General features: G+C 44.5%; 1 protein-coding gene across 1 annotated transcript; it reads right to left on the bottom strand.

Moving 5' to 3' along the window:
• Positions 1-36: 36 nt before the first annotated feature.
• gon4lb (gon-4 like b) lies at positions 37-22,235 on the bottom strand. The gene is made up of 31 exons (XM_080857742.1): positions 22,176-22,235; positions 21,269-21,510; positions 20,998-21,093; positions 20,415-20,662; positions 19,425-19,499; positions 19,262-19,312; positions 19,129-19,167; positions 18,942-19,040; positions 18,713-18,835; positions 18,362-18,538; positions 18,017-18,239; positions 16,769-16,870; positions 16,358-16,398; positions 15,889-16,001; positions 10,398-10,599; positions 9,497-9,583; positions 8,771-8,945; positions 8,272-8,410; positions 7,625-7,775; positions 7,311-7,427; positions 4,933-7,188; positions 4,421-4,700; positions 3,922-4,085; positions 3,603-3,809; positions 3,193-3,336; positions 2,633-2,929; positions 2,405-2,515; positions 2,122-2,281; positions 1,594-1,906; positions 1,115-1,217; positions 37-974 (listed from the first exon to the last, which is right to left on the bottom strand). Exons 2-31 carry the CDS (start codon positions 21,498-21,500, stop codon positions 855-857), a joined length of 6,645 nt encoding a protein of 2,214 aa, XP_080713868.1. The 5' UTR covers positions 21,501-21,510; positions 22,176-22,235; the 3' UTR covers positions 37-854.
• Between the last annotated feature and the right edge of the window lie 1,843 nt (positions 22,236-24,078).

Below are 24,078 nucleotides of genomic sequence, written 5' to 3' on the forward strand. Positions count from 1 at the left end.
GCCCTGTTTAATATAAATATCTATACAGCAGCGTTTTATTTAAACAAGTCCACTCATTTTCATTTGACATTTCAAAGACATTACCTAGCACAAACAAATAATAAAAAAAATGTCACCATATTAAAAAATACTGTACATTGCAGGGCCTTGTACAGCCCTTATTTACATTACTTACATACGTACAAGAGAAGGAAAGAAAAAGAGGCTGATAACTTGGCTGGTGTTTCACACAGATGAATGTGTCTCATCAATGAATGTGCTCATTGAAGGGTGCAATAATTAGCACCTACCTTAATTTGTTGCACTGGTTATATGCACTGGTGGGGTACAAACATATTTTAATGCATATATCCGATTGTATGTAGAGTAAGCCAGATAAGACCAATGACACGAACACGGAGTTGCAAAGCAATTGAATTAAAACAGGCAACTTCAACACATTTACATCTGTGCAGCCCATGCACAACATCATTGTTGAATATTGTACCATCCTTGCATGAAGCAAGAGATATGTGTTATATAAGGCAGCAATGATGGCCTCGTATCTCTTCCCATGATCTCAAACTGCTACTTTACAACAACCAACCAGCTTTGTATCAAAGAGGAGGGTAGAGCAAATACATATTTTGAGGCGAGAGCTTGAGTTTGAGGTTGGCACGAATGACAAGGTGAAGTCAATGGGTTTTTCATTTTGCCGGATACTGCTTTAAATAAAACAAGTTGCTAGAATTTTTCAGTAAACCACTCATGAGTTCCCCTCTCATGTATCAGAAAGGGTGTTATGAGGATAGTCTTGCACTGTGCCTCTCAGTTCAGCAGTGCTGTGGATGGGTTGAGACTAATTTGGGTGCGGGTCAATCCTGCTCCTCGTCTGTAGCCGAGTGGTGCTCTGTGTTGCTGGCCTCGTCTTCAGAGCTGGCCTGGCGTGCCGAGGTGTGGAAAAGACGCATCAGGTCCCTGAACCTCCGGGAGATCTGCATTAAGATGGGCGGGGTAGTCAACAATGCAATTGATACAATATTTTATCTTTATGTACATATGGCACAATTGGCTAAAACAAAGAAACAAGGACAATGTCATATGGAAATGGTTCTGTGTATGAGTGAGAGTGTACCTCGCTGGCAGTCTTGTTGCCAAGCTCAGCAGAGATGGCCTGAAAAGTACTCTGACTGGCTCCTTGTTGTTGACAGGTTGTGAGAATCACCCGGTCTGCTTCCCTGTATGGCAGTGATGAGAGAAACATTACAAGCTGTGTTTTGGGCTGAAGCTGATGATTCAAATGGTAGCTTGAGATTTGGACACTTGCAACAACATGTTAAGTTCAGTTCAATTCTCAGAAGCACAAGTGCAAACTGAAATAGGAAATATACCTTAAAAGGTGCCGTCCTTTCTCTGTAAATGAGAAACCGGACAAGTTGTTCGGACTGCACTATATTCTATTCAAGCCCATTTACAATGTTGCTTCAGGAACACAGAGGGGAACCTTGTATTTGATTGGTGTTGAACTCAAATATCACCAAGCTTTTGCCAGGATTTAGGACTTCACCTCTAACTTTCTTTCCCCCAAAATCTTTAATTATGTCCCCTCCTCACCTGGTCCAGAGGATGACCTTCTCTCCACTGGGGGTGAGGGAGATGTTTTTGGCACAGACTGGGGTGTCAGACGTTGGGCTGGGACGTGGCTGCGGGGGGGTGTTGCTCTCTCCGCAGGGAGGTGTAGGAGATTTGTCCCCCACTGCCAAACTTTCCTCAGTCCTGATGCGCTTCCTTGGGGTGAGGCCCTGATCCGCATCGCCTTCCCTCCACTCCTCCTCCTCCTCCTCCTCATCTTCCTCATCCTCGTCTCTGCCCTCAGTGATGGGATGTGGGTCTCCCTCACTGCCGTCCCATGTTGGACAACCTTGATCTATTGGGAGGACAGTCATTGCGTCTTTCTGGAGGGCTTACAAATTGACATACCTTGTCATTGCTAACACTGTTTAAGTTCAGAATTAGAAAATCAGTTACAAATGTCAGGTACTAATAGCAAAACTATTAATGAGTTCAAGAAAGGTAATGGTATGACAAAAGCTTAGGGACTGAACTTTGCTTGCTCTGCAAAGAGGATAAAACCATCCATACCATGGTGGGGACTGCTAGCTCCACTTCCTATTTCATCTTTAATGTCCATATCCATATCTTTTCCCTCCTCAGTTTCTTCTCCGCCTCTGTCTGAGGGGGTCCCAGCAGTGGGGCTTGTGACTGTAGCGTCTGGGCTCTTTGCCTTGGACACATCAGAGGCCTAGGGGACCATTTCACAATCACGTTAAGCTCAATTCACCTTAAATCCAGACACAGCACACAGACTATTTAAGAAGTACTAGTAGTAGTGCCTTTACATCACATAAGATTGGGAAGTAGTCACCTTGTTGCTATGGCAGTGAGAACAGCCCTTTCTCCTGTGTTTGCGGAGTTTAGGGTCATGGGCCGTGTCATGACAGGAACAGGGACAGTCTTTCTCTGGCCAATCACAAGCCTGCCATTGATAAGAGACAGGGAATCAAAATTTTTTTTTAAAGTAAGCATTACTTTAAAAATAGCTTTTCATAATTTTGCTTTGTGAAAATGATCCAAACAAAAATAGATTCCCTACCTTGTAATTCCGATGTCGTCCCAGTTCCTTCCTCCTTCTGTTCCGAGCTGCCATTGGTGGAATTTTGTGCACCTCCTCCTCTTCCTCTAGATCAGGAAGAGTTACTTCCTCAAACCCTCGATTGGCCACCACCCCTGAGCCCTGGCCAATGCCCTCCCCCCCATCATCTTCTGGCCAACTTGCTTCTTCAAACTGTCCAGGGCGGGCTGGTGGTGGGCGGAGCCCATCAAAAAATAAGCAGAATTCTCCCTGAAGATGAGTGTGGCCTTTCAGCAGAGTAGCCATCTGTTGTTTAAGCTGCGAAAAAAAGGCAGTGTGTTTTGATATTGATCTTGATCTTATTTAACTGTTAATAGTTTGCATATTTCTGGAAAACAAGACACTTCTGTACTACTTTTTCAATATCAATAATTTATCTTTTTCTATATCAATGCATTCTCCATGTACTGTGCCTAACTTTAAATACAGAATGCTTATTGGCCTCCAAAATTGACAAATGGCCATAAGTAACAATTTCCACGTATAAACCTATCTACACAAATGTAGCGCCAGTTGCGTACCTCATCTACGCTTGCAGGACTAAGCCCTGGCCCACTCTGCAGCGCACGCACAATCTTCTGGTAGTGCGAGGGATTCTCTCCGAAGCTGATCTCCAGCTGCCTCAGGAAACGCCTGCTACGCTCAAACGCCTGCTGCTCCTTAAACTGTCACCAGAATGAGGGAAAAGAAGAGACATGACACATGCAGCAGAACACATACCGGCAGCACCATGTTTAAGCAGAGATAGTAGCAACACATGCTGATTCTGACTGACTAAGCAGTTTCCACACTAAAGAGATTTTCTCCTCTTACCTTTCTAACACCTCATATAACAAACTTTTCCATTTGTAAGCTAATATCTCGCCCTTAGTTCCATGGTCCACACAAAACCTGAACTAAAAGTGGACCAGGCAGCTCCAGAGACCCTTACCAGTCCACACTCGAGGGCCTGCTCAGGCAGCAGGAACGCAGCAAAGTCTTGCAGGAGGTCTGGCCATTCACGGAGCACAGGCTTGAGCTGGGAGAAGAGCTCCACAGCACTGCGGGACTCGCCAGCCTTGGCACTCTGCTCAAATTCATAGAGCAGGCACAGAACCTCCTCCACCTTTCCCGGCACGTCCTGCAGAGTCTCACGCACCTACGGGGAGGCAGGAACATACAAACATGGTATAAGGAAATAATGAACTTTAAGAACTATATGCCTTATGTTCTTGACAGTTATGGTGATGCATGTTAGTTGTGTTTTTTACCCTGTTAAGATAGGCCTGAGCAAAGGCGAAATCCTTGCTTTCTCTCATGGGGTCGTTGTCAAGGATTTGGTCATCATAAAGAAGCAGCAGTTTGGCTGTGTCCTTGCTGCATCTCTCCTGGCGACGGTTTCGCTTCAGACTACGTGGAGGAGGACGGCCACGGCCTATGGGGTGAGACGCAGCATAGGGTAAAACAGGTCAGTCCAAACAGAACACCAAACTTTCAAGTTCACATTAAAGTCACCTTATTTTTTGGACTCAGTTGAGACTGTGGATAATGAGGCATGCTAAACACAGACTTTCACACCAAGCATAAAAAAAACACTGCATCATTTATTTATGAAGTCAATTTTCAATTGTTAAATTAAGGTCATGTTCCTTTAGTTTTTTGAAGAAACTTTGTGTATCTACAGCTAGGGTTAAATGGTGTCAGGACACAAGTTTGTGACAAAAAAATATCCAAATGAGAGGGGATTCTTCATCACTGCTCAACTTTTACCTCTTCCCCGTCCGGTTCCCTTCCCGCTGGCCTGTGGTGGGCCATCCTCCTCCTGTGGAGCATCTCCTTCAGGGAGTTTGCTTGCACCGCCATCTCCCAGTTCCATCTCATCCCCCTTCACAGCGCCTTCTTCTTCTTCCTCAGAAATTTCTTCCTGAGAATTCTGGGACACTGGGGAGTTGGGTGAGGTGGGTGAGGTTGGAGAGTTGTCCTCCTCTGAATCACCCTCTCCACAGAGTCTTCTCTCAGATGCAAGCCATGTAAGTTTCTCCATTGTTTCCTTATCAGAAGAAATAAACCAATTTGATTTGTACTTACAACTCTAGGGGTTGCATTTGTAGACGGCAAAAGAATCTACTGTCATCTGTGTCGCTTTTAAAGAGACATATTGACACAATATAGTGTTAAAGCACAATAAGTTATACATCAAAATGGAACTTACAATGATGCATATACTATAAAGATTCCATCTGTCCTATATCTTTTCATGCTGAATGAATGATGATTACTACCTGAAGTTCTGGAACAGAGAGAACAGATTCTTCTGAGGCTGATGACATAACTTCCTCCTCATCCTCATCCTGAGTGAGGTCATCGAAGTCCTCTTCTTCCTCCTCCTCCCCAGGTCTGTCCCTGTCTCCATCTCCATCCTTCTCTCCATCTCCATCAGCCCCTTCTCCGTTCTTATCTCCAGCTCCGTCCTGCTCCCCCCCTTCACTTCTTTTTCCGCCATTCTGATCTCCATCCTCATTCCCATGTTTTTCTCCACCACCTCTTTCTCGACCATTCTGTTGTTCTTCTCCATTTCCAGTTTCTCTTCCTTCACTGTTTCCATTACTTTCTCCTGAAGGTTTGTCCTCAGTTCCTGCAGTCACGGCGAGTAACTGTGGACGGCCATGCACCTCTTGTCTGTGCTCAGCCATGGGTAATCCCAACTCTTCCTCACTCTCGGTCATCCTCTCCATGGCATCAGAATGGCTGTCCAAGCTCGAGACTGGGCTTCCCGTGGACTCTGAAAGTGTCAGAAGAGGATCTCCCATACACCCACCATCCTCCTCCTCTCCCCACTGGTCTGTTCCATTTTCTTCTGTCTCTTCTTCTTGTCTCTGCAGCTGTTGATCATCCCATTCCTTGATCCCCTCTATAAGTTTCACCATCCCTTCACGGACTTCCCGCAATGCGTTGTCTGTAGACGGTTCTTCATTTGGTGACTGAACACTGTTCCCAGGCTGATTATCACCATTAGTTTGGGGCTCTATGATCTTTGATAGGGGTGGTATGTTTGGCACTTCTTTGGTAAGGGACACACCATTTCCAATTGATTGAACAGTTGGTCCATTTGCCAACAAGCAGTTCTGAGGCACGAGAAAGAACTGGGATGCACCCTCAGAAGTAGTCTTGACCGAAACCAGCTGGGATCCTTGTTGTGATACAATATTCAATGAATTATGAGAAACTATGTTGATGGTAGAGGTCATTACAGCTGTGTTAGTGTGGGCCGTGGACTGATGTATAGAACCATTGGTGGCATTAGAACTTGAGGCTTGATCAATGTTCTGTAGAGAACCACCTTGCAGAGTAGGAGTGGATGGTGGGCTACACAAAATCTCCCTTCTTGACCCTCCAGTGTGGTTCCTGGTTTGTTCATGGTCATCAACTTTGGGAATGTCTGGGCTTGCTTTCCCACCGGTGGACGCAACAAGTGGAGAAGATGGATTGTGAGAAAAGAACATCTGCCCACCTTTAAGATGGACACTACTATCTGGGGGTGTTGGGAGCGCTATCTGGGAAGGATCCAAAGTAGAAAGGATGGGCAACAGTGCTGTTGCCAAGTCTTGTGGTTGGTCACTGATGGATTCACTGACAAATAGGGAGGCAGTGGATGTCTCAACTAATACTTCAGTGCTTGTGGCAAGACTGTCTCCATTGGGACTTTGCAAAGAAATGGTTGTTACAGGCATGGCAGAGGAAGGATTGTGTACAGCGTCCAGGCCTTCATTGACCCTTTCCTCTCCCGTAAGTGGCGCAGCTTCTGCATCCAGGCTTTTCACACTCAGCACCCTGACTCCGTGTTCGGCTGAGATGGAGAGCAGCTGAGGCAGCTGAGGGGCTTGCTTGAAGGGCGCCGGTTGAATTGGGAGCAATTTCTGAAAGAGGTTCCGTTTTGGGGGATTTGGTTTTTTGGTTGGTTTTTGAGTCGGTGGCACCATACATGTAAGAACACTCTGGTGGAAGACAGTGGCACCCAGGGATGGTGTGTTGGGAATCTGGATTATGCCAGTTGGAAATCCAACTGCTGCATTTCTTGGTCCAGAACCCTGAACAATGCACCGAGTAAAAGGTTGCAAATTCACAGGACCATGTGTGTTCACTGGGACCGTCCCATGGGCGGGGGTCAACATAGCCTGAGCCATTGGGAGGGCCCCTTGAAAGGGAGCATTAGCCAACAAAATGATTCCTTGTGTCGGGGCTCGCCCTTGAATTCTCGCCAGACTGGGCATGCCTGTGGAATGGGTAGGAGCTTTGGCCAGTGGTGCCAAGGAAGAGCATGAAAGAGCACGGAAAGGTTTTACCTTGGATTTGGAGTTTGGGGCTTGATGTTTCCCTAAGGGATGCATGTGTAGGGTAAGGTTTTCTGGCATGGATGGAGGGTAGCGTATGTCTTTAGGGAAGATATAAGGAGGGGATATGCAAGTCTTTTCGGGGGAGGCTGGCTCCAGCAGTTTGTTGTACTCCAAGACAGCCCTGTGGATATGTGGTAAACTTTTCTGTGGGAGGAATATTTCAGGCATGAATGACATATTCACTTGTCAATTGAGTAGGTTCAGTGTCCTATCACATGCAATCTTCTAACATTATTTCAAAGCAAAAGACACAGGAGCTACTATACCTTAAGCCAGTGAGGGAAAAGGGTTGTTTTTCTCTCCACAGGAGGGCGCTCCTCACCAGGCAGCACAGGAACACAAGCCAGTTGCAAAGGAGGCACCACATTATGTTTGAAGTAATCCTGTATAAGAGAACAAAATGCACTTACAACTATAATGCATGGATTTTTGAAAAGATATAACTGTCCCATCTGGCAAAACAGATAGAGCATCATGCTTGATGGTATTCAATGAAATGTTATGTCCAATGACTGCAGATAAAAATGTGTTTAAGGACTACAGAACCACACACCACAGAAGATGTGTCAGCTGAACAGACCTTGATGACATTGTCCGCAGCACGTGGGACACACAGGTCCTGAATGTGAGTGCGCAGATTCTCCTGTTTCTTGTTCCGGAGCAAGTAGCGGCAAATCAGATGGTGAGGCACTTCTGTGTCTTTGAGGTGCTTCAGGCCCAGAACAATTAGACTGGGGAGGTACAGAGGAAATGGGATAGGGAAGGAGAGCAGTCAGTAGGCTTCACTGGGCTTTCAAGTGTTTACTCCCTGAATGAGACACCTCTAGCTACATAGAAGACATTTAGCTTGTTTATACCTGGCTTGTTTTCATAGGGTTACATTGGGAATCTCCCTTAGAAAGTAGGCTTTTAAGAGGTTGTTTTGCTTACTGACTGGCATTATGTTGATGAGTCACTCTAAGTAGCGTCACATGGTATATTCCTTTTCTGTTGTTTTGAGCATAATATTGAGTTTTACTGGTGTGGCAGATGGGCTCATTACTGAAATGCACTAAAGATAAATACAGATTAGAAGCCAATAAAATGGCAGGCTGATGCAAAGAGAAAAATTAAGGTGAAGCCAGCAGATGGTCAACAATAAGCATGACGCAAAGATTTAACACAGACTGGGAGACAAGATGGAGAAAGTTAGACAGACAGATAGACAGACGACATCTGTGCACGTACCCATCCTCTCCCTTGGTGAAGGTGACCTTGCCAGGAGTGGTCTGTAGAGCAGGATCAAGGCTGCAACGGGGTAGCAGCTCTGGGTACAGGAACACTGGCCGGGTCGCCAGCAGCCAGGCCAGCTTTGGGGGAAGCACCGCTGGAGGATAAAGAGGAGGTAAATAACATCATGCCAAATGCCAAAATGTTTTCACATGTTGAATTTTATATCTATGTGGTGGGTGTGTCTGTGTTTGTTGTGTCCAAGTTACTCTGCGCAAGTATTTTTCACCTGAGGTAACAGATGATACTAATAATAAAATGTATTTAAAGAATTGTTTAAAAATCTGTATTTAAAGCATTAAATAAATTGCCATCTGTTTGATTCAACCTTAATATCTATGGTGTGCTTTGTTATTTCCAAATTGTACTGAAACTGCTTTTGTAACTCTACCTCCCTGACAGAGACCTTCTAACATGTCTCAGGTTCTTAATTCTGAGCCTTGACTTGTTTCTTCACCTGAGTGTGAGCGCAGGGGTTTGGCGAGAGGCGTGAGGATGGAGGGGGTGTTCTTCAGCTCCTCCAGCAGTTCTAGGGAGGGCTGCAGGTTGCAGGCCCGGAACGCACTCACAAAGCCTGGCTGCACGGTGGCCCTCATCTGCTCTCCGCGCTCAGCAAATGACTGCAGCTCAGACTGCGACAGGAGAAGAGTTAAGACTTTTATTTTTTTTAAATGTCTTTATTTTAAACGTCTTTGAGAACTGTGAAAAGCGCTGTATAAATGTGATTTATTATTATTATTATTAAAAATAGGGGATTGAAGAATTAAGATATTATAGTTCTAGAGAACACTAATATGAAGAGAAAACAGGGCACAGAAGTAATGTTAAAACTCAAGGCATTTGTTTTTATGTTGCAGCTTTGGTAATGTTACACAGTAAAATCTTCTTTACTCAGAGCAGACACAGTAAAAAACACCACAAATGTTGGGTTTTCTGTTGCAAGTCTCACACACACCCACAGCTGATAGTGACCAGCATGTTAGTGGTTCCATACAGACACAAACACTCTCATCCCACAATGCCCATCCACACAAACACACTCTCATCCCACAATGCCCATCCGCACAAACACACTCTCATCCCACAATGCCCATCCACACAAACACACTCTCATCCCACAATGCCCATCCACACAAACACACTCTCATCCCACAATGCCTATCCACACACACAGAGAACTCACCAGGTACATCTTGGTGGTGACAGCGTCACTGTGCAGGGCCTCCACTGGAGTGCTCAGCATGTTTACCTGTGTGAGCAGCTGGACGTGCTGGGGGGTACACAAGGATGAAACATATTAAATACAGTCAGCCAATTACACATGCCAGTAACAGCCCATAAAAATATAATAACCAAGTCACAGTAAGTCCTAGTCTGTGTTTGGTCAGCAAAGGTTGACAAGAACAGTCAACAGAACAGGTGTCGCAGTCAGACACTTCATAACCAATAAGCTATAATTGTGTTATGTAAGTCTTGTTTACTAAATTAGCAAAGTCTTGATACATTCCCAACACATACAACCACTTATGAACAACCTGAGGCTTGATCATTTGATGAACTTAGTCTTGTGCGTAAGAACCGGTAAAGGTCCAAACATACCGGGCAGTAGGTTCCCTGGAGTAGCACTGACAACCAATCACTGCAGAAGGCCATTACACTAGCAACACAAATTCCCAGCGAGTCTCACGATGGACAGAAAGTCGGCGAAATGTTGTTAGAAGTGACATGTTGATAATAAGGGTGTCTTGTAGCTCTGTTGTGAAGGAGCGATCACACTCAGTCTTCATAGTGAATTCACTCCTGCACCAAAGAGCGTCTCTCTGCCTCCCTACCCAAGCAGCCACAGCACATCTCAGCCGCACTGTCCCATAGGGAGGCCTGTGTGACAGAACCAGTAAAGGTCCAAACATACTGTGCAGTAGGTTCCCTGGAGTAGCACTGACAACCAATCACAGCAGAAGGCCATGTTACTAGCAACACAAATTCCCAGGGAGTCTAACGATGGATAGAAATAAATCCCCTTCAAATTACAGCAAGTTGCTTTGAATGTGAGTGTGTGCTAGGACTGAATGCGTACACCTCACCTGTTGAACCTGCTGCTGTAGCCGCCGTTTCTGTGCGCCTGAGAGGACCAGAGTGCACGGTGGGGGAATCAAGAGCACCTGTGGCACAGGTGCATTGTGGGAAACCCTGGGCTGACTTTCTTTGGACTGAGGCGGGGAGTCCTGCTGACCCATCACAGTGCGCCGGCAGGCGGTGAGCATCTTGGCCAGAGGCTCCTCAAATCTAAAGAGGGATACTAGGGGTTAGAAGTCAGTGGCATAGGGATCTCACTTTTGTGAGGTGTAAGAAATGTTAGAGCTATCTTAGTTTTGAGATTACTTTGTGCTTAAAATTATATTCATGACATATGAACAGACAGTGAAAGCTTTACCATAAGGTTAACTTAAGTAAAGATGTTACACAATAGTTCTACGGGAGTTGTGGTGCTCTCTGTTCAACTGTGCAAATCTTGCTGACACACACACACAACCATCCGAAACCGCATGAAAGTTGTTCACTTCCCCCCCAAAAAAACACCACACATACTGTAGTGACACCAGAAGACATTAACTGCCCATCCAACAGCACATTGTGTTTGTGTTCATATTGAGTGTCCATCTGTGAGACACCCGTATCTGTTCTCCTGCGGGTGCCGTGTTACATGAGGCCTCAGCCACCTCCATCACCGCTCAATCACCCTCAGGGCAGCTTTGCCCACACCACCCGGCGACTGGCCAGGGCCCCCATGGAAACAAGACTCCGGTGCTGTCGTCACACCCACCCTCATTAACATTTACAGGCTGCTGTCGGGAGCCCAGATCCCTATCTGTGCAACCGTTGCAGTGACGCCAGCAACGGTGCCCTGTGTGGAGCAGCCAAGCTTTGGCCCCAGCGCAGTTAATTAAACTCAGTGTGAAGCTACATTTTCACATGAGGCAATGCCTTTGATTTTTGTCCACGTCCACATACACCGCATGTTGGACGTTATACAGTGAGGTTACTCGTGCTGCAAGTCTTTTTTATTATTGCTTCTTTTTCACATACAAGCTAAAATCATTCAAATGGGTTTACTTTACTGTATATGCTGTTCCCTTCCTTTCCATCAATAAAGATTCAGTCATATTCAGTCATTCATAGATTACTTCCCTCTTCCCTGCAGACTTGAATTGATGGCCTTTATACGGCACTGCCTGTTAAGCAAATAACCCCTCTATGACATTAAATATTTACTTCAGCTGATGTTATTAAAAGTTGGTTATAATCCGTTTGATAGTAGACAGGATCGTTGAATTATTGTGGGAACTGCACCAAAATAAAAGCTTGAGGATTGCTGATATGCTCTTGATACTGAAAATTCATGGGGTAATTGGAATGCAGATTTATAAGCAGTTTATCGGCCTTGCTGTCCCTACTGTCCCTACTGTCCAAAGATCGATAACAGCTATCCCATAAGTATTACTGGAACTTCTGTTTCGAGGAGGGAGAGGAGTTTAATAAAGTTGGCCACTGCCAACCAAACTCTGTTAAACAGAGCTGTATAGCCAGAGGGGAGAAACAAACAGCTCCCTGCAAATATCAGTAGCCCCTTATACATGTGTCAATGTAAACCGTTTACATCGCGTCTGCACCGATAGAAACTTGCGAACGTGCTACAATTGCCTCATGTATAAGGGGTCTAGATGTGAACTGTTCGTGTTTCCGCCGATCGTCTGAGCAATTCGAGAGAGGTGGTTTACCACGATCGTTCGGCTCAGAAAAGGGCGTGTCAAATCAGGCCGATGTGTCATGGGGGAGGCGGTGCGTGACTGGGGGGAGACGGTGACAGGAGGCTAGAAAATTAGAGGCTAGAAAGTTCTTGCCTGTTCTTGAAAGGAGACTGATCCAATAGGCTAGTAGGCCTACAATTTTTTATCAGTAATAAAACGCAATTTGGTATACCATTTTAATATGGTAATATAGCCTACTATTTTTTGCAAAATGAAAGAAAGCATATTAAGGAAACGCCGACCTGAGCCTATTAATTCCGAAATTTCACCACATTGTAGGCTATATACTGTAACAACCCCAACACTTGACTGCTTCCCTTGCAAATCAAAGTTTTCCGACTATTTTTCTTACCTTCTTTCTTAGCTGTTGATGTTACTGAGCTAGAAGTTTAACTTGTTCTGAACATCTCGCGCTGCCAATGCCCAATGTCACTTCTGAGTCAAATCACTCCATCATTTCTTTGAAATTCCTTATTCCACGAGTGGTAGGCTACAATGACTGGCTGTTTTAAATTATAACTAATAGCCTAACGAAACAAAATAACCCAGGCAGTTTCATCTTCGAGACGTTAAGGCTTCTTCCAATACTGACAGCTGACTCATAGCTTGCAGGTTTGCGGCGCTTTAAGGAGACGCGACATTTGAGGGATCGTCACTTAATTTAAACCTTTTTTGCTTCCGTTAGTGTGTGTGTGTGTGTGTGTGTGTGTGTGTGTGTGTGTGTGTGATAGAGACAGAGAGGACTCAGTAAAACATCGGAAAACACTGTGTCTCGTAAGCCTTAAGCTATCAATCACCCCCACAATGAAATATGCCATTACAGTCGCGACAAACTTCTTGGCATTGTGGTGCGCCCAAAACGCAAGCTATAAACGTAGCCATCCTAATGTAACCAAAATATACCTCTGCTGATATGCCTAACCTTCGTTCTATTTAGAATTTGTCTTAGCACTATGCAGGAATAAAATAGCATCTACAGTGTCAGGATTCAGGCGAGAGCGCCTGGCTTCTATAACGCGCCCTGCTGCACTGAAGGAGCACTCACTCGCAGCACTTGTTGCTGGAACGCATAGAATTCGTTTTGCAAGGTGCTGTAGTCGTGGGAACGCCTGGCCTGGTTTCTCCCAAAAGGAAAGTAGATTTTCCTCTGCTGATCCCGCGTCTATATGGAAGTTTGTAGAGAGATTGCGGGGGAGTAAAATGCTCCGCTGCCGAAGTAGATTACATGTTTTTAACTTCGGGGTTAATTCCCTTTCCTTTACGTCTGCTGCTGGCTAGTAATACAGACAGCCGGGAAGGGTAATAAACGGAATGAAATAGCTACACATTACACCCGCTATGTTTTAATAAAACCCACGTTACTCACATACTGGTTAACACTATTTGTTACAGCACATAAATGTTTGTCGCTACATCCAAACTGTGAATCATTTAATTTAAATATGCTTATTGGCATTTGTTGCACCTTAATCATTTTCTACAAACATGATATGCTATGTATGGTGTAGTAGACTGAGACTCTATTCACTACTGCACAAAAACTAGACACGTTTGCAAAACTAGACGTTTGCAATGAAGTAGGTTAAACAACTTTCGCCAATATCTCTGTAAGGGAGATGGGTTATGTGCTCAAATTTCCTGGGATCAAAGAAGACGTTAGTATTCATGTGCAAACTAAAAATCACGTCTCAGGATTGCTGCGCATGCAAGTTATTTTGGGTGTCTCAACTGTAACTAATACCACTGTCATATAATTATGAGTTCAGTAAAAGACGGAGCAAACACAGTTTTCTACCGTTGTTGAAACACATCCACGCGTAGACTCGTTTTCTTTCCATCTGAGAGTGGTTATTCAAAGAAAATATTAAGAACTATATGCTGATAGAAAGAAGGGAACTTTAAACCACTACACTGACTGTGCACGATGCGGATCCACGTTGATGTTGTTAGTAAACAAACCAGGTGGGAGCACATCTCCGTGGTCTTTGCGCATGCCCGAGGCAATGTAAACGGCTCACACGTAACACGTAATGTAAACACGTAACGACAAGAGCAGTTTCCCTTGAAAATGTTCACACCTACACGCGAATACGATACGATAAACTGATCTGATCACAGTGGCACATGTATAAGGGGCTATTGATAAGACACAGCAAATAAGAGAGGGAGGATGAGGACCGGGAGACGAGAGGGAGACAGGGTCGGGGGTAGGGGGTGGTTTGGGTTTGTCTTCGAATCAAGGGTAGTGTGAGTGGTGTAGAAAGATGGGAAAGATACGTGAGGGATTTACGTGATGCTGAGACACCTCGAGCTTGAGTGTGAGTGTGTGTGTGTGTGTGTGTGTGTGTGTGTGTGTGTGTGTGTATATGTGTGTGTTAGGTTGAGGGAGGGAGGTAGCGGGAAGGACAGGCAGCTGCTGTCTATTCCCGTATGCCTAGGCAATTCTTGCTTGGTCGCATTGATGACAGCATACCTCCCCCAGAACACACACACGCACAAAGAAACACATCTTTCAATGTGAGACTTAATTTATTCGCTCAATCTGAGCCCACATACTGATTAATGCTTTGGCACCTGGACCAGCTTTGACACGCTGCCAACTGAGACACAGAAGCTCTGCCATATGAGGGTGAAAACATCACAGTCTCTGGCTGCCAATGGGCAGGATAGAGCAACACTGACACACACAATCACTGGTTCTTAACAAATTGTGAATATTTTCAGGTAATAACTTGTTAGCAAATGTGTGACTAATGCCATTTGACTGATGGTACACTTAGAATCTTACTACATATGCTTGAGTCTGGTGACAGCAAATGTGATCTTGTTTCTCTGATGCTTGAAACTGCAATTTAAAATTCTTAAATGTCAATTATCCATGCCTGCCCCTCGCAAAGGCACGCGCTCTTCTATTATGTTTTGTGTTCTTGAGATCACAAACACATTTCCAGAAAGTCGGCGAAATGTTGTTAGAAGTGACATGTTGATAATAAGGGTGTCTTGTAGCTCTGTTGTGAAGGATCGAGCACACTCAGTCTTCATAGTGAATTCGCTCCTGCACATAAGAGCGTCTCTCTGCCTCCCTACCCAAGCAGCCACAGCACATCTCAGCTGCACTGTCCCATAGGGAGGCCTGTGTATGTGAGTGTGAGTGTGTGTGTGTGTGTGTGTGTGTGTGTGTGTGTGTGTGTGTGTGTGTGTGAGTTTGAGAGAGTTTGTGTGTGTGTGTTCTCCCTTAGTTCATTGTGTGTCAAAGAGCACACACACACACTTAACAAGTGTGGGTATTTCCAGGAACGGGAGACATGTACAGCTGTGAGGTAACATCTTATACCTTTAGTGAAAAGGCACAAATTGTTTTTCACACGAGGGGGTAACAGTACGTCCTAAACTGTCACATGTGAGTACATGGTCACGTAGCCACCCGGCAGCTGGCACTTATCCTTCCACTGAGTAAACGACCGTCGCGTATGTGAGGACGCTGACTAAGACATACTGTCAACAGCCAGACGGGCTGAGGCAGGGGATTTTTAAGCCGCTGGGCTTTAGGTGAAAGGGTAGAGCGCGGCAATGAGAAGGATGAAATTTGAAAAAGTAATAGAGGAGATGGACAGGTGAGAAGGGAGGAGGAGAGGAGAGGAGACAGAAAGACAGGATAGGTCTGAAATGGTGAGGGTAAGAGAGAAGTGAAGGATAGTGGAGAGGAGGCGGAGAGGAGGCAGAGAGGGGGGCGAGAGGACTGAACAGAGGACTTGGGGTGCTTTACCTTATGGCCTGGGGAACGTTGAAGTTGGGAGCTGTGGGTGGTGGCGGCTGTCCGTCTCTCTCCTCATCACGGCCCTCTTCATCATGCTCACGGCACCCCAACTCATCCTGGAACTGAGGAAGGTTAGGAAAGACAAAAGACAGCAGAGAGGAAAATCAGTGACAAGACATGGAACCACCTCGACAAGGTAGAGAATGAGCAAATGTTTTGGTTTGGTGCCCTTCATAAATCAAATACTAACCCATCCCTACCTACCAGGCATCCTAACAGTCTTCTGGAAATCAGTACATGCTCCCTGACAGGGCTATAAATCTTACATCAGAAAATAAATCATACTTTTTCAAATTAACTTCTCCATTGAAAGGGAAGTAGGGACATACGAGAACATAGGCATTCTGCTCTGATGTGAAGAGGCCCTGCTCTAAAAGGTGAGTAAGAGGAGAACTCATGGAGCTGAGGGGTTACTTACCGTATCAAACAACTCTTCCATCAACCCATTCACTTCCCTCTCTGAAAAAAGAGAAACACAGCATATCTTGTTAGCCCCCACTAACAGTCCACAGTATCAGCTAAAGGTGAAAATGAAGTTGTGTCATTGTATCCTTGTGTTCATAATGAAAAATGTACGAGTCAGAACTTTTGAAAAACCTTAACGAGGACTGTTAATAGTAAGATGAATCAGCTGGCACAGTGAACAGAAGGAGCTGTAAGTATGGCCCTAAAACCATTCATTCCTGCAAACAATGCAGCACGGCCTTCGATGGTAAGAGTGTCTCAGCGTCTTTATATAATGGATGATGGCAACAAGAGGCAGAGGTCACAGGAGAAGGGACCATCACAACCACCATCCTCCAGAGGCGCTCGTCACAGATGAACTCACTGGTTATGCGGACGGCGCGGTCAGTGCGGTAGTCCTCCCGGTCAGGCTCATCCAGGTCGTCCAGAAAGTTATACTCAGGGTCATCCTCATCATCACCCTCCTCTGCAGAGACAACAGAAAGGGGTGTCAAGATGAAACCACCAGTGTGTTAATGACCAGACCTCACATCTGGCAAAACAATAGATAATACAGTGCATGCATGGACTGAGCCTGAGGCCTCGGATAACTTTAGTTAAAGATTCAATATAAGGCGCAACAATACTATAATAGTTTGTTAAGATGTGGGTAAAATTGTGAGTGTGTGTCTGAGTGTGAATATGCACATGTCAGTGAGTAAGTTGCACAGGGAGTGCATAAGGGAACAGTAATTCTACACTCTATGTTCTGTGAGCACTGATGTACTGATGAAAAGTAGACGGCGAAGAGAGTGAGAGAAAGGGAAAGAGAGAAGACGAGAGAGAGGGAGAGAGAGAAAGTAGGAAGGAGAGATAGAGTGAGACACAGGAAATGGGGAAAAGGTCAGCAGAACATAAACATGACTAGGCAAACAGAGTGAGAGCCCTTAAAGTGGCCATCCACGCACAACACGCACGCAAATACGAGGCCATTAGGAGTTTTAAAGCCAGCCATCTGAGAGGTGCTGAGGGGGAGCAATATGGGCCAGGTGTGTGCCATTAGTCAATCACAAGCATACACACATAAGACCTCCCTCTCCCTTTCCCTCAATATAAAAAAAAGACTTTAAAAGGGTGAAAGTTGAAAATGACTTTGCACCGGTCATTAGTCAACAAAAAGTTACATTTATTTATCCCATTTTGTTGGCTTTAATAATCAGATATCTCACCCTTTTGACACATACAGGAACTCAACACTGGTTCACATTGGTCCCTTTGAGCAACCCACTTTCATCAGTAATTTTTTGGCCTTTCAAAATGTCTTATGCAGGTTAACTGGCTGTATCATTACCCATGTTAATGAGGTTCCCTTTCTAGTGAAAGCTGATTAAAGGCTTCTAGCTTCATTGAATTGTAGACGCGGCAAACAAATTATCCATCACCCGAATTATATGACTCACATCTAAATCTTAAAATTTCTAGCTCATATATTTAAACCTATGAAACTGAAGCAACCTTTCAACAGACCTAACCACTCCACAATCCACAATGACTTGAGTACAAATCAACTCCATAACAGTCCCAACATGTGGTCATGTGTCTGGCTGAAGCTAGCTCGTCTGTGGACCCTCACCTTCGTACTCGACGTCGGAGACCATGAGGCCCTGCAGCCACTCGCTCCAGTCACGGTCCTCCAGCGCCAAGCCACAGTCATACATGTCCGGTGTGATGTCGGGGGCATGGAGCTCTGCCTCCAGCATGCCTAGGGGGATGCCTCTGAGCGGCCGCTTGGAGCGTGTCCGGCACGACACCAGGCTGTCATTGGCACACTCAGTCCCACTGGCACTACTCAAGGCCTGGGGGCATGGGGTTAGATATAGATAAGTAATATAGTACAATACAGAGCAACATGCAAACCCCTGTTTGCTAATGTCCCACTGCCGTCTCTTCAACACCAGTCTTGTATCACTGTCGTTACCTGAAAGGGCTCCAGGCAGATGTGACTGAGAGCCAGTTCCTCATCCACAGCATGGAGCTTCTCCAGGAAGGAGCAGTCAGGAGGCCCAGTGGCCCGTGGAGAGCTGCAGGACTGTGGGGGAGGAGGGGGGCCCATGGGTACTGCTGCCATCCTCAGGTATTTGGAGGTCTTTGACCTCTGAAAAAGGGGGGGGGTAGTGTTGAAAGCAGCAAGCATTATAGGTGTTTATGTTCATATTTAGACAATTATCAGTTACTTTTTTTTTTAAAGCATTTAAACATCAATGGGGCATGCATTCAACTGTTTAAGAACATGAAATGTAATTTTTTTTATATAAATCGTCAACATTACCGGTCTGGGACTATGGTGCTTCTCCTCATCACCCTCGGAGTGCTCAACGGGGGTCCTGGCGCGTCCTGCTCGGCTAACTCTGGGCGATGAAGCCGTGCTGTCCACATCACTCTCCTGAAAGGTCTGGAGGGGAGAAATCCACAACAAGGTAAGGAGTTTGTCACTCTCAACCAGGCTGTTCCCCAGCAAACAAAACCATACGGAGTTATGAGTGCGGGCTCTCACGCACATCTTCTGCGGTTTCATCCTCCTCATCCTCGTCTGGACAGTACTCTTCATCAGAGGAGTCTTCATCGTCCTCAAGAGGGATGTCCACAAACTGTGGTGGCTTATGAGACAAAGAGTGTAAAAAAAGATGAGAAAAAGAAAAAATGAACTGTTCATGGAACAGGAAGTTTATTTATTTGTGTACATACCTTGACTTCTTTGGACTTTTTGATCCAAGTTGGACTCCCCTGCAACAAAAAAGCAGAAGGAAAATAAAACACCTGCAAAACACACACTTCATTAACCCTAATGGTACTAAAGATAATCCAAATAAAACCCTACCTCTCCTTTCTCAACAACCTCTTTTAACTTAGATCTGGTCATTTTGGGCTCCTGCAAGTTAAAAACACAAAATGTTAATTATGTACACTGCAAAAGAACAAATGTTTAAAAACTGGAAGATAAGTGAAGTCTAGTCAGAGTTTAGTATAATGTGGGCACTCACAAACAATGGCATGTCTTGAGTCTCCATGATGGCAGCTTTCATCATGGCCACAACATGCTCATTGGTTATAACTTCCTGTAAACAAATAACACAAGTTTAGTTGGCATGACATACTTGCAACAACAAGTCATTCTGAAGAAAACTGAAGTTCCCTAAAGTTTTCTTAAGATTCTTCTTAAAAATATAAATCTGTGCATGTCTCGGTGGGATATATATACATTTTAATATTCTCCTAAGCCAGAGATATGAAAACAAATACTACAAATGTTTGAAACAAATATAACACATCCAGAGAGAACAAAGCTACACTCTTTTTAGCATACTGTCAGAATTAGGTCATCATTGTAGGGCTAAAAGCATTTCATTTTTTCTCACAACAAAACTGAAATAACAACAGTAACACCTTCCCCAGATCTTGCATGGCAAACACCCAATTGCATACCAAGTAATGAGAAATTCAGTGCACAGTAAATATGTTTCTGTTCATTTGGGACAACCAATATAAATTCAACTGTTCAATGTCAACCTTCAGAACAGTAGGTATAGACCATAATTTAATTATAGCAAACATAATGTAATGTCTATATTGTAATTCTATCATTTTGATCAAAGACTGCCAACTGGGACATTCCATGTGAAATAAACCAGGGGTTCAATTTTGACATAATGTATACACCAAATGCAGTACTTTATGGGAATTGATATGATTTTTTTAACCATCAGATTTTTGAAAATGGTTTTCATTCTAGAGCCTCTGAGTGTCTGCAAGATTAAATCACGTATGTCCTTGAAATTGCGGATACAAACTAAAAGTTTGTTTTACCGGAGGAAGACTGTTAATTGATTCATCTTCCACCAACAATATTCTATTTTAAATTTGAGGCAGGGAAACAAAAACCTTAGTTGAATTTACATGGAATAGCACAACTGCTTTTATCAGATAGGCCAGCATATAAGAAGTCAAAGAAGCAAACTATTCAGGAGACCCACATGAAGAATGTCCCTGACATTGACAGCAGTCAGGTTAAGCTGCCGTGACTTCCTCTCCAGGTCTCTGTCCAGCTTCCCACAGTCGTCATCTGACTGCTCCTCACCACCCTCTCTGACGGTGTTACACTCAGAGTCCTTCCCCTGCTTCTCTTCTTCCTTCTCCTCCTCTTTTCTGCCTGTGGAGGCTGTCTTTGGCTTCCTGCCATTTTTCTTCCTCGTTTGTTTCGGTCTCTTACACGCCTCTTCATCTATAAATACAAAAATTCAACAATTAACATAGAAAGTGATGGCATACTCCTAAATACTTGCTTACTCCTTATCTGATATCCTTTCTTATCTATATCCTTAACAAACAGATACCCAGATGGAAACACAGCACATCAGACAACAAAGAGTCAACTCGAGCTGGAAGCTCATGGAAGATGAATATTTCATCAAAGCAACATCAGATTAGCATGGTATGACCAGAAACATGTACTGTGTGAATGCTAGTGAAAACTGGTCTGGAAAACAATAGGCTGGCAGAGGCAGGCAAACAGCAGACATTCTTGTTCTTATTTTCATCTTGACAAGGAGAGCTCACCCAGAGTGATCACCAAGCCTGGCTCTGTGTCCTCCTCTGACTGAAAAGGGGATGACAGTGGGCTGGAGGACTGCTGGTTCTCTGCCCCATTGTGGTCTGTCAACACACAAATACCATGTAGCTCTATATCCCTCTTATATCCATGTATCTCTATTATCTTAGCAGATCATTTTAAGACAGGTTCTGTTTCCTACGAAGTCAAGACTCAATGTTTTGTCATCTTGTGAAGTTATGTGGAAATTATTTTTTCATGAATCAATATACTACTCACCCGAGCTGGTTATAATATTTTGACATTTGAATCTGGGGGATAGCCTTCTGGGTGACTGAAGATGTTTCGCACCCTTCCTCAACTTCTGTTTGGTCGGAGTGATTGGAAGCCTCTTCTTGGGACTGAGTCGCAGTCTCTTTCTGGCAGGGGACTTCGACCTGACAACCCTTTTAAGTGATTTCAAGCGAGTAGACTTTGGTTCTGGAGAACTGGTCTTCCGTTTCTGGCCCATTTTCACGGCGCTGGTTGACCGGAAAGAACAAACATAATAGAAACAACACGGTTACTTCACGAGTCATTGGCCCGAACAAGAAAGCGACAACACTAGGCGCGAAACTGACTGCTGTTGTTAAACAGCCAAGTTGTATGCGCATAACCGCATAGACCGCATGAACCGCATAAACGGAAAGTATCTGAACACCTTACTTTAGCAGATATCCGATCGAGTACTATTCCTAAAACCTGGTACAGCTGAGGAACTGTTTACATTCAGAGCCATTAACACTGTTTGCAGCCGAGGGTGAGAGCTGATTTCATATTAAACAGATAGCAAGCTAACTTTTACATCATTTAAGTGCTTGGCGGGTTTATCTAGCTGGGACAATATCATTACGGCTAGTTTGCTTACACCACCAATACTAACAGACCTGAAAAAGACAGAACCATTTATTTATAACCAAAACCATTGTAAACATGTTAGCATAACACTAAAGTAAGCAGTGCGCTCAGATACAGTTAGCTAGCTATCGATAGCGTATCTCTAACCAGCTAGCAATGATAACGCAGCTGTTTGAAAAAAAGATGGATTTTCAAAAAGACCCAAATCTCAGTTTATTGCGTTCAATCAGGATATATTTAATAGTGTTTTCAAACATACCATAACGAAAAGTGAAAGCCAGCCGCTTACCCAGACCGGTTTGTTTGTAGCCATCAGTGGCTATACCTAACCAGCTAGTGATGTTTCGCTTCATTCGGTGTGACACTGATACTATTCCCCAGTGCATCACAAGCCATATACTATGTTCCACATTCATGTGTGCCCTTCGGGATCAATTTTTTTTAAACTTGATTTAGGAATAGGGAAACAAAAGCATTGCAAACAGTGTTATCTTCTAGGTTTTAGCTTTGGCACCATAATGAATTAGCAATAATTAAATCAATCATGAGGTTCAGACATTTGTCCAGGTAGAATGTGTTCTGGTGAGTTGTGTAAATGACTTTGGCATCTTGGCGTTGTTTTTATCCATATTCAGTTAATCGTAACAAAATTCTTTACAATGGTAAATTCTGTTGCCACATTGGATACCGAATAACTTGCAAGCCTTTCACGCAGATAAGTTTGATAGACTGGGCGGAGTTAGACTACTGGTCCTGATGACACGACAAGCGGTAGGCCTATATAATCTGTCCCCAGTTCATACTAGTCAAAGTTCCTAAGGTGGAACTTCAGGCGACGTTTTAGTTAACTGCAATGAGGGGAGCGACTAAATCAGGGACACGCCAACAGGAGAAGAGCAGAAGGACAACTCAAAGTGCAACTTACAAAACTCCAAGCAGATCTTCCTGAGCAGCCTCATCTGCACACTAAATCACCTTTTTCATCATGGGGAGAGAGCAGTTCACTAAGGAACTCAGCCAAGACAACTTTGTCCGTCGTATCTATTTTGACACACAGCCGTTCGCACCGAAACATCTGTCATTGCGCGACATGGTGGTGACACCTGACCGTGTTCCAAAATTTACAATTCCACCACTCTGTCAATCACGCCGTCCAGGACTCCTACAAACCCCGAGTGGCCAGGAGGACACTGAGTTTGGGAGCTCACGACGGCACACAATGCCGTGGTTAACGCTGTCATCTCTCAGAGATAGGCAAGTCAAATCAGATGCTCGTGCGAACTTCTTGTCTCAATTCTCTGATGACATTTCAGCTGACCCAGCGACCAGGGCAGCAATGTCTCTTCCTCACCTGACAAAAATCACCACTCCTTATGGATTTCTCGCGTTGGGAGAGAGCCCGTGCGTTCCAAGAAGAGAGTCGTTATTTTTCGAGTGCCATGCACAGAATGTGTGCGCCACTGAGAACAGAAAAGGCCCACAGCATCCTAGGCATCCAGCACTGAGACGTCAGTCTTACTCTTTAACCGATATAGGAAACATCCCACATGCAGTGAGGACCCCTGCGCGTTCAATGTCCTGTTATGCTGCAAGTGGTCCCCGCTGCGCGGCCGGTCAGGTAGAACATCTGCCACTTACTTCATATCGACTTACGGACTCCTACCACCCTTCACCTGTCCAGCCTTGCTCTCCAGGAAAAGGACGATTAAAGTACATACTCAAGAAGCGCTGGGCATCGGTCAGGGCTTTATGTCCGTGCTCCAAAAGAGATGTTCCTGAGTGCGTTTTGGCGACTCCAAGAGACATTCAGTGAATGATAAACGAAATACTCTTTGGTACCGATGAGTTGATATGCATCTAAAACGAATTAGGATCATTATTATCACCAGTAAAACATCGACATTTTTCAAACAACAAACTGTACCCGAGTTTGCCTTCTTGCCTTTTTCCCCCTCACCAGTGCACATTTTTCTGTCTGAATGCCCCATTGTTTGCCACTTTGTCAAAGGCAGTACACAGACAGACAAGAGTGCAACAGCAATTGAGATACAAATGTCTTCAGAATAACAATGAAATATTTGAACAATTATGCTGCTGTGTGACTCACTTATATGCCAGTAGTTTGAGCTTAGCCAGTGACTTCACAAATGTCTGTCATGTAGATTTTGTTACCACTGGGATGTCTACTCTTG

This window comes from Sprattus sprattus (assembly GCF_963457725.1).
Source record: "Sprattus sprattus genome assembly, chromosome: 19".
Lineage (NCBI taxonomy): Eukaryota > Metazoa > Chordata > Actinopteri > Clupeiformes > Clupeidae > Sprattus > Sprattus sprattus.

Coding starts and splice junctions, on each gene's coding strand:
- gon4lb (XM_080857742.1), bottom strand. CDS start 21,500: ATGGGCCAGAAACGGAAGACCAGTTCTCCAGAACCAAAGTCTACTCGC. Junction 19,168..19,261: donor AGGTTGTTGAGAAAGGAGAG/GTAGGGTTTTAT, acceptor TTTTTGTTGCAG/GGGAGTCCAACTTGGATCAA. Junction 1,218..1,593: donor AAGGTCATCCTCTGGACCAG/GTGAGGAGGGGA, acceptor ACTGCCATACAG/GGAAGCAGACCGGGTGATTC.